This window comes from Vicugna pacos, chromosome 33 (genome assembly GCF_048564905.1).
Source record: "Vicugna pacos chromosome 33, VicPac4, whole genome shotgun sequence".
NCBI lineage: Eukaryota > Metazoa > Chordata > Mammalia > Artiodactyla > Camelidae > Vicugna > Vicugna pacos.
Window position 1 is genome coordinate 9,251,265 of NC_133019.1, and position 12,175 is coordinate 9,263,439.

The 12,175-nt window shown below is 52.0% G+C and overlaps 1 protein-coding gene across 1 annotated transcript in view; it reads right to left on the reverse strand.

The window, feature by feature from the left end:
* The window catches only part of SORL1 (sortilin related receptor 1), a 147,895-nt gene that overhangs the window by 111,519 nt on the left and 24,201 nt on the right, over positions 1-12,175 (reverse strand). Inside the window, exons 4-6 of the mRNA XM_072954152.1 lie at positions 6,938-7,099; positions 5,585-5,652; positions 194-374 (exon numbers count right to left, since the gene is read on the reverse strand). Of these exons, the coding sequence (XP_072810253.1) occupies positions 194-374; positions 5,585-5,652; positions 6,938-7,099 (411 nt within the window). The remainder of the gene's footprint in view (positions 1-193; positions 375-5,584; positions 5,653-6,937; positions 7,100-12,175) is intronic.

A 12,175-nucleotide genomic window follows, 5' to 3' on the forward strand; every position in this document is an offset into this window, starting at 1 on the left:
TCCACTCCTCGACCTCCCAGAATCTTCCAAGTCTCTAGGGAGTGTTCATCTATGTCCAGCACCTGGTCCAGCTCCCCCTGGCACGTCCATCCAGCCCCTCCCCGCCTGCGCAGACTCACCTGCCCGACCACAGAGCGCCAAGGCTCAGACAGCAAACGCAAAAGCAGTTGACTCCCCGGTGCCTCCGACTTACCACCGCCTTTGTGGCAAACATGTACTTGTCCCGGAGCTGGAAGTCCCTCACTTCCTCCAGGACGACCTCCAGGTTCTCCCGGGACTGGAAGAAGTCTGTACTTCGGAAAACTGTCGAGTAGCCAGAGGGCTCATGCCGTTCCACGTAGATGGTGTTGGGTTGATCGTACGGATCGATTCCCCTGGGGGGAAAAAAACAGATGCCATCATTTCCGTGTTTAATCATTGGAGGCATGGAGGGTCTACCATGCAGACCACCAGCTAGAACTGAGAGCCACCGTGGTGGGATCTGTCAGTGACACTCTCTGTGCCGCAAACATCCCTTTGGTTGCTCCTGGGCTCAGCAGAGGGAAAGGAATTGTCATTTGTAGAGTGTTTTATGCTGGTCCTGCTGTTTACAAGGTAGCTGGGGGTTTTGCTCCAGGCAAGCTGGGGCCATGCTTCAGGAGAGGGAAAAGAAGAAAAAGTAAGAGGCCAGTGGTTGAGACTCCGTAAGGACTGCTTGCTTGAACCTGTCAGCAAGTTTCCGCCTCAAGTTATGAAGCTCAGAGCATGAAGGGGCGTTTGTCCCCAGCATGCTACCTTCTCAGAAGAAAAGCTCCAGGGGAAACCACACCTGAGGAACCACGAGGCCCCTCTTTCTCACGGACCCTGCCCTTTCCCCTTCTGTCTGTCCCTGGCTGTTGTCACCCGTCTATGCCACCAGCACAAATTCACCTCCTACGAGGCTCCTTCACAAACTGTTTTGTGCACGTACGGATGCCCTCAACAGCCTTCAGAAACACAGGGTTCACCCCTCCTCTGCTCTGTCCACACCGCCCCCTCTGCGGGGATGTCCTCTGCCTCGACACTGACCTACACATCGAAACCCTACTTGTCTTCTGAGGTCTAGTGCGAGTCCCCCTCCTCCAGGAAGCCTTCCCCCAGTGCTCTTCTCCGCCCTAAATCAGCAATGCGTCTCCGCTGCCATCAGTTTCAAGCCTTATTATGAGCTTCGAACAAAGGCAGAGAATCCCCTTGGCTAGTGGATTTGGGACTCGCCCTCCTCAAGCCACACAGCAGTGCTTCTTAGCCACTGTCTTATGCTGTTCATCGTAATGTGGTTGTCTGAGCTTCCCAGAGTACAGATTCCTTTAAAGGCCATTTCTTTTTATCCTGCACAGCTCCCAGTTGAATTGATCTTTGCTGCATGGATCCACCGACCATATTACAGAGGCTGTTCCAAACTGAAAACTGTAGCGTGATGAGACCAAACTGCCTCGGAGAAGCTGTGCACTGGTGAGCCCCCCCGTACGGCCCCAAAGAGCAGCTTGGGAAGATGGCTAACCTGCCCGGGGTTTCCTCACACGCACAGGAACACCAAGGCCAGGGGGCGGGTGGGGTGGGCATTCAGCCAGCAGGAAAGACAGCTGGAGAAATCAGGAAGAGAGCTCCGTAGTGAGGATGCGGTGATGACCCAAGGATACGAAGGGGAACTCGTTAGTGCAACTGTCTTTGCACAGTTCTGTAGGCACAATGGCTCTCGGGATCATGAAGGCAACAAAAGAAAATTCCTTCAAAGATGTACTGTCAACAGCATATTCCAAGACAGACAGAAGGAAAGGAAAGGAAGAAAGGAGGAGGAAGGAAAGAAGGGAAATGAGAAACAGAAAAACAAAAGCTCCTCTTTTTGTAACCGGGGAAAATGTGACTTTCGCTCCACAATCTGGAGTCCTAGTTGGACACTGGAGAAAGCAGCCTGTCCTGATGCAGGAGACAAGTAAATGCTCGTCACCAGATGCTGTGTGCAGAGCGGGGGAGGGCGTGGGGTGGCGGGAGGACACATTCTCTTCCTTTCCACAGTTAGAAGTACTCATTAAAGTACTTCCTCTATCCTGGAGGATATGCAAATTAAAACGCGCTGGGTATTTTTAAAAAGGCAGAGAAGAAGGGACCTTTATTCAGATATTCTGAGACGGCGCTCACCTCTGTTATTCCTTCCTGGCCAAAAGCAGCAGCCAGCATCTAGCGATGGAAGGAGCTGTGACTTTCATCCCAATTCTCTTCCGTAATCCCTACTTGAACCTCCCACTTCCGAGAGCTGCTCCCGCTGCAAATTCTTGTACTTTGCAATCACCAGCCTCCCACTTTCCACGCTCACCAACACCTCCTTCCAATTCTCTGTATCCTCGTTTGGAAATTCCAAGCCTTGCTCCGTCTCTGAGCGCAGTCATGGGTCCTGGGCTGGCCTCACCGCCTCACTTACAACCCTTCAGTGATGTTCCTCGGGGCATCCCTGAGCCCCTCCCCTGTAGCTCTTCCACTGTCCTGTGTCGCCAGTCTGCAGCTCTGGATAACACAAGTCATCGGTCTTCCTCACTCCTGCTCCAGGGCTGCCAAGCATTGTTGGACAAATGTATGCACCTTTATTCTCTGAGAGGTTAGATTACACTCTCACCTATTATGGAGAATCCTAGAGGGAAATCTCCCCAATAGCCTGAAATTCCCTGACACAAGACATGTAATTATCCAAAATAAGCTAGGCTGGTCCTCTCCCCTAAGATGTCTACCTGCATGTCTGCACAGAGGCAGAAGGCACCACACACAAACTCCCAAACGTGAAGTTCTCTATTTAGTAATCCTGCTGGTTTGCCCCCTTAATAGATGAGTCTCTAAACAGATAAGAGTAATTTGTCCCCTTAAAGCTCAAAGAAAGCCAAAAAAAAAGTTCTCATGGTATTCCTTGGGAAGAGGTTGTGCTTAGATGAGACTGGGTTTTATTTCACTAAGACTATGACGTCTGCCCAAGGGAAATAACGAAAAGGGTCAGAAAGAGCTGCCCTCTATAAGAAGGAGGGCCACTGGAGCCTTGAAGACACTCAGCTGTGAGGCCTTATTCTGTTCCAGCCTTCTTTACTGCCCTCGATGACCAAGCAAGCAACACCAACTTGAAGACGCTCCTCTTCAAATAGAGGGCTAGGAGATGCACAGACAGATCTCGTGGGGTCATTACACTTAAAGAGGGCTGAAACTGCACATAAAAGTCAAGAGACCAACGACACATTGAAAAAAATAAAAATAAATGAACACACACATACAAGCTCTCTCGCATCGCACAGGACCAACCTCAAATACACAAAGAGCTCCTGGAAATCAATCATATAGAGACTAACAACCCAACAGGGAAAGAGCAAGGAGCACGAGCAGACACGCCCCCTAAAAAGATAAGAATGACCATTAAAGGGGGCGGGGGGTGGGAAGGGACAGACTGGGGTTTCAAAATGTAGAATAGATAAACAACGTTATACTGTATAGCACAGGGAAATATACACAAGATCTTGTGGTAGCTCACAGCGAAAAAAAAAGCGGCAATGAAAATATGTATGTTCACGTATAACTGAAAAATTGTGCTCTACACTGGAATTTGACACAACATTGTAAACTGACTGTAACTCAATAATAAAAAAATGTTTCAAAAGAAAAAAAAAGAACGACCATTAAGTAGGCTGAAAGATGTTCCAATTCATACATAATACGGAAAATGCAAATTAAAACTACACTGAGATACTATTATTTCTTGCCCAACACACTGGCTGTGGAGAGACACACAATTCTATGTCATTGAGCTGAGTGCAAAATCTGACACTTTCTATAGAAAACCTGGCAAAGTTACAACTTCAGTGCTTCATTCACTGGGGATATACATCAGTGCAAAACTGACAAAAGTCTGTGCCCTTGTGGGGCTTTCATTCTCCTGAAGAAAGATGAATAACAAGCATAATAAGAGTACATCAGAATGAGGTAAGTGCAAAAAAAAGAACAGATCAGGGTGCAGCAGATTGGGAACGAGAGGGGAACAGCTGCAATTTTAAGAGGATCCTCAGGATAGGTTCACTGACAAGGTGATGGTAGATGTGAATGAGGCAAAGGAGTAAGCCATAAACATACCTTTAGTAGAAGCATTCTAGGCAGAGAAAATGAGAATAGCAAGTGCAAAGTCCCTGTGGTAGGAATGTACCTGGCATTTAATCTGAAAGAAGTGATGATGCATATTGATTGGTTCAAAGCCGGAGAACAACATGATCTGACCTGCTTCGAACAGGATCAACACAGCCGTGTTCTGAGAAGTGGCAGAAGGACAAGTGTAGACGCAGAAAGGACAGCTGGATCGCTAACGAGTGACCGTGGTGGCTTGGAGCAAAGGAGGAGCTAAGTAGTGGATCCTGGATACACACTGAAGGCAGAGCCAACAGGATTTCCTGACAGACTGAACGTGATGCATGAACAAACACGGACTCAGTGATGACTCAAGAGTTTTTGACCTGAGCAATGAGAGACTGAAATGGGGAAGATTACAGGTGGAGCTGATCTGGGGCGGTGAAGAGCAAGAGGTTTGAAGTTTGGCAGGTGTGAAGGGGTTGACTGACCCGCCAGGTCCACTCTTGGGAATCTGTTTGACAGATTCGTGTGCAAACGTACAAATTCATGTACTCCAGATTGTGTACAACATCCCGGTAACTGAAAGATCAGAAGCAACTAAGACCAGAAACAACTCTGCTTCTTAAAGTGTAGCCCTGTTGCTTTCGCTTTCCTTCTCAAAGACCTACCACGGCTCCCCACCGTGTTCAGAATTCAGGCCAGATCCCTTTACTAAACACTGCAGAGTCTAATACTGGCATCCGCTTCCAAACGTCACCCAGTACCCTGTCCAAAGAGAAGACTCAGTGTTTCCAAGACTCATCTCTGCTTTTGGCCATCCTGTTCCTGTCTAGCCTTCCCGTCCTGCGCGCCTCCACACAGCCACGCCCTGCCCTGTCAGGCACATCCTGGACCAACAGGAGCCGCCTGCGGGGAGCTGCCTAGGGTCCTCCCATCTGGAAGGAGTGCACCCTCCCCTGGCTTCTCAATCTATGTCTGTGGGACTTCCGTGTTTCTTTCATGATGTGTGTTATTTGCACAAAATGTCTTTTCTTATCTCCTCAACTGCAATCTCCTTAATAACTATATCCATCAATTATTCAACTTCTTATCCCCTAAAGCATCGAGCATGTTTTATATTCAGCAGACGTTCAAAAAAATATGTTATGAATGAACGAATGAATTTTAGGGGAAAAAAATCCCCACTTCTGGTACAATGCTCTAAAAATGAAGGTCTTTTAGAAACTCTAATACATGCAAGAGCTTCAAGATTCCCGAGTTGCCTCATGGATTGAAAAACGCAAAAGCTCCGTCACTCCTCTCGCGAGGAACCTTCCTTTCTCATCCCCCAGTGAGTCAGTTATTCCTGCAGCTCTATTTCCCAGGTCTGGAGTGTGTACTTCCTGAAGCAAATGCTTCACATTTCAGGTGAGGACGGGGCTGTCCTCCAGCAAGGAGATGTGGTCACTCACATTTCTTAGACGGCACGACTTACCAAGAGAAGGACTTGACATGCTCCTGAATCATGATCCAGGTCTGGCCAAAGTCGTCCGACTTCCATAGCTGCGAAGACCAAAGCGACAAGCGTGGTCACGGTACAAGAGGCATCACCGGCAAACACCCCCGGAAACCCCACCCTCAATCACGTGCCGCCCGTGAAGACGGGCGCGGGGACCCCCGCGGCCACCTCGGTTACTCCACGGGCAAGCACGGGCGGGGAGGGGAGGGCAGATCTGCACCTCTGTGTTCTTCTCCACAATAGCAGCTGGAAGGAAAAATGACTGTGACTTGTCTTCCATTTACAGATGATCAGAAATTATATTTTATTCAAGACGGGCCCTCAGAGGATGGTTAAAGTGAAAGGGTTACACTCGGTAATTCTCGCCTGGGAAACAAGTGTCCTTGAAAACTCACAAAGAAAGCTGAGTGGAGAGGACTCTGGCTAAGTGCAAAGTCAAAGGCACCAAGCGGAATCCACCAAATACATGGCGTGTGGCCGTGAGGAACTGACCTGCTGATCTCTGCCAAAGCCTGAGGGTTCCTGTGGTCCTGGGGACCGCGGAGAAAGAGGCAGGAGGCCAAACAACGATAACCCACCTACACCACCCCCACGGAGGCTCCTCCCTAAGGCGGGCGAAGATAAACAGGTCTGGTTTTGCTTAAACACCCTGCAAAGGAAAAGAAACGCTCCACGTTTCCTCCGAGCAAAGCCAGGATACTCATCACGGACCCAATCGACAGGTTTCACACGGTTATGCCAGATCGATGCTCCTGTTTCAAGTTTCAACCTCGAGAAAGAAATCCTACTTGGATCGCTCCCCATCTCTCACGTTTCCTTCAAATCCGAGTTAAAGAAGGAACATGGACACATTTTTTTTACATGAGCAAGCACACACACAGGGCGAATATTAGAGCTCATGGTAACTTCAAATAACTGGTGGGCAAAGACAGTGTGATTAAGGTGGAGGAGGGGAAAGGCGGAACAGGATCCGACAAGAGGACCCCGCAGAGCTCAGACTCCAGACTTCTCCACCTGGTTCTGATTCACCCCCGACTGACCCTCCGCCGCCCGGACTAACGAAGGTGCACCTGCCGTGAGACAGGCCTGATGTGTGACTATGAGCGAGGGCCTGCGGGCCGGGCGCTGCTCCCTGGCGGGGATGCAGACAGAGAGTACCAGGGACGTATCTTTCCTTAGCCATGGGAAGTGAAACAGGAGCTGCCAAGGCTCAGCCTGAGAGAGGAGGAGGGAGGGGCAGGGGAGGTCACGCAAAGGACAGGCAACCCCCACCAGCAGAGCAGGACACTCGAGGAGCCCCATCTGACCGTGTTCCCGAAGCTCTCTTACCTGCTTGTTGGGGTGAGACCTGTCAAAGCCCAGGAGAAGGTTGGAGGCCTTACTATGCAGGAGGAGGTCGGCTGCCCGGAAAGGGATGGAGAAGCCTTGGATGGTGTTGCAGAAGTCATATGTGGTCCAGAGGTACTGGGCATAAGCATCTGCAAAGATGTACTGCAAGGGAAGGGAGTCGAGCTCAGAGCAGGGCCTGGCCGGGAACCCCAACAGCCCCACCCGACAGCATGCAGGTGCCCGGGGCCCGCGGGGCTTCCGCATGGCCTCCTCATCATCTCCCGGCAACAAAGAGACACCAGTGCACATACACAGGGCTCAGCGAAGGTAAGGGTGCAGGCAGGCTGCGGTGAAGCCAGCCGGTGCTCCTGCCCAACCTGCTAATGAAGCTAGTCAAACCTTTTCTATTTTTCCTTTCAGCTGACTTGGGCTTTCTGACTCCCTGGTGGGGCACCGGGTCATCATCAGAGGGTGGCTCTAGAAAGCTGGACAGAGGCCTGCTCTCCAGACGGGCTGCACACGATGGGCCTGCGGACCACCCACCCCTGCACCCCCCGCCAAGCCTTTCCAGGAAGATCCCCGACATTACAGCCACCCAGGAAGATCAGTGTCTCCTTCCTGCCACTATGCCAGGTGACAGGGCAGCTCTGGGGCTGGCAGAGTCCCTCTGGGGCACAGCAGGTGGGCAGAGCCCTCACCTTATTTTGCTTCTGCACAGGTGAGTGCAGAACTTTGAACAAGTTTGGCTGGAAAGTGACTGCCGGCCGAACGAGTTCTCAAGGGGAAAGGATGGAGGTAATTCGACTAAACCCCCGTGCACTGAATCTCCACCACAGACCACACGCTGGCGGTGCCCCAGAGAAAGCAGAGAATCCTTCCTCTTAAGTACCTTCCAATCTAATGTGGGAGAAAGACATGTCCACAGCCAGCTACACTCAAAGGAAATGAGATTAAATCAGAAACCGTGGACACAGTCCGACAACTGCACAGATGATATATCAGCTCTGACTTGGAGACCAGACAAGACCCCATGGAAGATTTGAGCCTTGCAGGGTAGGCAAGACTTCCACGGGAAAGGAAGACTCCAAGTTGTGGGCAGTTTGATTTGGGGTACAAAAGAGGAGGAGAAAAAAAAAAAAAACACAGCACAGGTTTGATGACAGTCCTGAGGGCCTATGGGAGGTATCAGAACATGAGGTTGGAAATCCCAGGTGGTGACAGGCCTTTCGTGCACACAGAGAACTGCAGACAGCCCAGAAGTACAAGGTGGTTCAGGAGACGACCGTGAATCTGAACTAGAGCAAGGGGGACCCAGCGCCAGCAACTCCCAGGCACTGACATCCTGGAAAGCAACAATCCGGAGGAATCCCGTCCAAGGACACGTTCCCAAACGGATTCCGCCTGAGCCAGATCCGGCTTCTCTCTGAGTCCTTTCGGCGCCTCCAGCCTCGGCTGCGGGAACACTTGTTTGCACATTGCTCTCAGATGTTCCTACTCCTTTTCCTTTGCGCGCTCTCTCCCCACATCCAGATTGTAAACTTCCCAGGAATGCCTTTTACACGTTCTTTCTCCTGTGTTTCCTCCACAGGATCTAATGTAAAAGTCCAGACTCTGGAGAAGCCTCATTAAATCTAACTCCAAAGGGCAGTCAATGCTGTGAAAGCAAAAGCTCCTGGAACCAAACGCAATGTGATAAACACAATTATGATCCTAAAAGGACCATCCCAATTTGGGGCATAAGAGTGTCCCTGAGAAAGAACTTAGCCCAACCTCCTGCTCCAAAACCATCTTGCTTACTGGGGAAGGGAGTGTTCTCTCAGTTTGAAATTTTTTCCCCAGAGCTGTTCCATGGCTTCCTGCAGACTCACCTTTGAGAACCTGGAAATCATGGACCCAGTCTCAGACCTGAGGATGCTCTGCTGTAATTGTGCAAGAGCACTTCGGATGTGCCAGGCTCTGAGCTGGAAGCCTGGCTCGCCTTCCCTCCTCCCCCCCACGGAGCGCCCACCGCAGGCGGGTCCACGCTGTACACAGTTACCTCCCCTCTTACTGCTGAGGACACTGACGCTTAGGGTCACCACGCAAGGTGACCAGGAGGCGGCAACATTCACATCAGCTTCTGGCTGGTCCCTCAATCCTCACCTTTCTTCTCCCAACAAAAAGGCAGCATGTCCCAAACTGAAGCCATTGGTCTTACACTGCACTGTTAGGCTCACTGAAGTGAGCTAGGCTCTCTTAATCCGCTTCTCAAGCGTGCCCAGGAACCTCCCTTGCCTCTGCGACACTGTCTCACCAACTGCCCCCCACCACCCCACCCCGACCATCCGTCTTTGATTCTCTCTTGCCAGCTTCCTTGTCTTCATCAGCTCCTTACCCTCAGGTGAACTCCGAACTCTCCCATCCTTGGCTGCTACCCTGGTTTATGGGTCATCCTTCCACAGAGCTTCAACGACTGCCTCCAGAAGCAAGCATTCCATGATCCTCAAGTCTCCACCGCCCACCTCGACTTCTCCCTGAGAGTCTAGTTTCATGACCTTCTTTGCCTTCTCAGCACCTGCACTGATGTGCCCAGATATCCCATTCTGTCCAAAACTGAATTCTTCAACGCCTCTGCCCCAAAACCCAATTCTCCTTCCCCACGTCCCAAGTTCTATCCATGCCACCCCCCTCCTCCCAGCTCCAATGCTCACAATCTGGGTCAAATTTCTACTCCACTCCCTGCCTTCGGGCCGCACTTTCAATCAGCCACCTACCTTGTGGTCTTTCCTTCTAAAATGTTTTTCACCATCAGTGCCTTCCTTTTTATTCCCAGAGCTACTAGTGTGGCCCGTGGCCCTCCTAGAGACTAGAAGGAGCCTGGGAGTAGGCCCCACGTGTTATGCATCCTCCCAACTTCTGGGACCCAGCAGGGAGGGAGATACTTGGAGGGTGATATTAGGTTTGCTTGAGTGACCAGGCAACTTCATGCCCATATTTGCACACGGGTTCGCTTTCTGATTCTTCTCAGGTCTTATCCTTCCAGCCCATCCTGCACACTGCCAGCAGACACAGGTCCCTGAGAGTCAGTCTTCACAGCAACTCCCCAACTCCAAGATTCCTCCACGGCTCCCTCCAGTCCTCAAGGCAAAAAGCAAGCTCCTCCCTCCTCTGACGGGGCGTCCCTGACATCATGAAGCCATTCAGTGCAAACCCTCCCCTCGTCGCCTGCAGAGGAACCACATTTGGCACCCGATGCCTCTGCCCACTCCTTTCTCCTCCCCGAGGGCTCCCACCAGCTCTGCTTGAGCTACTGAACTCATGCCCATCTGTGAAGTTCCAGCCCTAATCTCAAGCACCCAGGAGCCTTTGCTTCTCTGATCCAACCCCACTTAAGTTGAACGCCCCAGCTCTAATTCCTGTTGTTAAGTAAACCTGTCCCATATGCACATAGTAGGAAGGCACAGAACGTCCTACTCTGTTTTTAAGTCCTGAGGCAAACTGCATGTCAAGTCTGCTCAAGGCGACCCTATGGATTTGCCAGCAGAGCTGACCTACTGGGTGCTTCCTAACCTGTGCGACTTCTGAAGCATCCTCACATGCCCCCACCTCTCCAAGCCTGTCTGCAACCACTTAATATTCCAGAGGTGCTCCAACCTCTAGCTGAAAGCTATGTTTCCTCTTAAAATACAAAGACCTCTGGAAAGTTGACAAAAGATGCTACAGAATTCATCCTTGTGTTAGTGTAAGTGATTCTCTCTGGTCTTGACTGGAGAAGCCAAGGGAGCTGTGAGAGGAGGGAGGGCAGAGGAGGCAGTGAAGGGACACCTCTCCAGGAGGCGGGAACCTAAGGAAGCAGAGCGAGCTGTTTTACCATTCCACACGGGACCAACACCCGCCTGCCAAAGGGCAGGACCAGCTCTGGCTTCCACTGAGGCATTCCATTCCAGCTGCACATCCAGTGACCTTCCGCAGAGAGCCCAGACACATCCGGACACTGCTGGCTGATCCTGGGTGCGGGACGAGGCTGGCGGAACCACCAGGTGGCTGGGGCAGCACACTGGTCCCAGAGGCGGCACCCGGGGGACCGAGAAGAAGGAAGTGGGATGGCGGGCTAATTCAAAAATAGACGCAAACACTCACATGACCCCACAGCCGCTCCACCTGCCCAGCGGCACCTGCCTTCCCCTTTCACAGGCACACCCCAGCCACCCACCAAGACTTCCACGTGGCCCTTGTGTGACATCTTAACCTTTCAGAGCAGCTGCTCACAGTCATTTCAACCTCTCAATAGCCCTCCTGGGCAGCCACCCTGACATTTCCACACGGGCAATCTGCTGGGGCCCAGCACCCTGGGGCAGGGGGCGAAGCACTCTCCCGGGAAGCAGTAGGTCTGGTGCGGCAATTTGCCTTCCAAGGGACAAAGGTGAAAGTAACCAAAATCATCGGCCCAGTGAGGGTCACTTCCTTCCTGAGAAGTCTCGGGAGGGGTCGCAGCCTCCTCTGGGGAATAGAAACCCGACCTCACTCAGCCTGCTCCAGGCACCAAGTTCTCCAGGAAGGCAGCCCCCCATATCCTCCCACCAACTCCAAGATATCCCCAAAATCCAAGGCGCCCTCTTCTTCAAGGTGACAACACTGAGGCCTGCCACGCCAGTCACACCTGCATCCCCTGGGGCTCCATCCCTGGTTCTCCTTCCTTCCTGCCCCAACACCCCGGCCCCTGCCCTGCTCCTCCTCCTGCTCCAAAACCCCATCTCCTCTCCCTGCACTAATCCCTCACCACCTCTGCAAACCCATAACAGCATCTTTCCTGTCTCTGGCTCTTCCGACAAGCGGGCTTGGCAGCTGCTCACCCCAAGCCACCACCAGCAGGAAGGGAGACAGAGCCTGCTTACAGACACCTGTGCCCGGAGGTCGGAGGTGAGCTGGGGACAAGGATGGGGCTGAAAAGGAGATTATAGATGACAACGGGCGTTTCAAGGCCACAACTTCAGCAAGAGTGAACTTCGGGGCAACGTGTAGTAATCAGAATAACAATCATGGATAGGTAGATCCGGACAAAGGGACAATTCCAAGTGCTGCATGATTCCTGGTGGGGGTGGGGGGGTGGGGTTAGGGGCAGGGCATACAGATGGGTCCACAGGAGATGCAGCACAGCCAGGGAGCTGCACCCTGGGTCGGTACCAGGACTGCCTGGCCCCAGGCCGGCGGGGGAGAGGGCGGGGCGCAGAGGGCCTGCCCTCCTGACTGCAGCGCCAA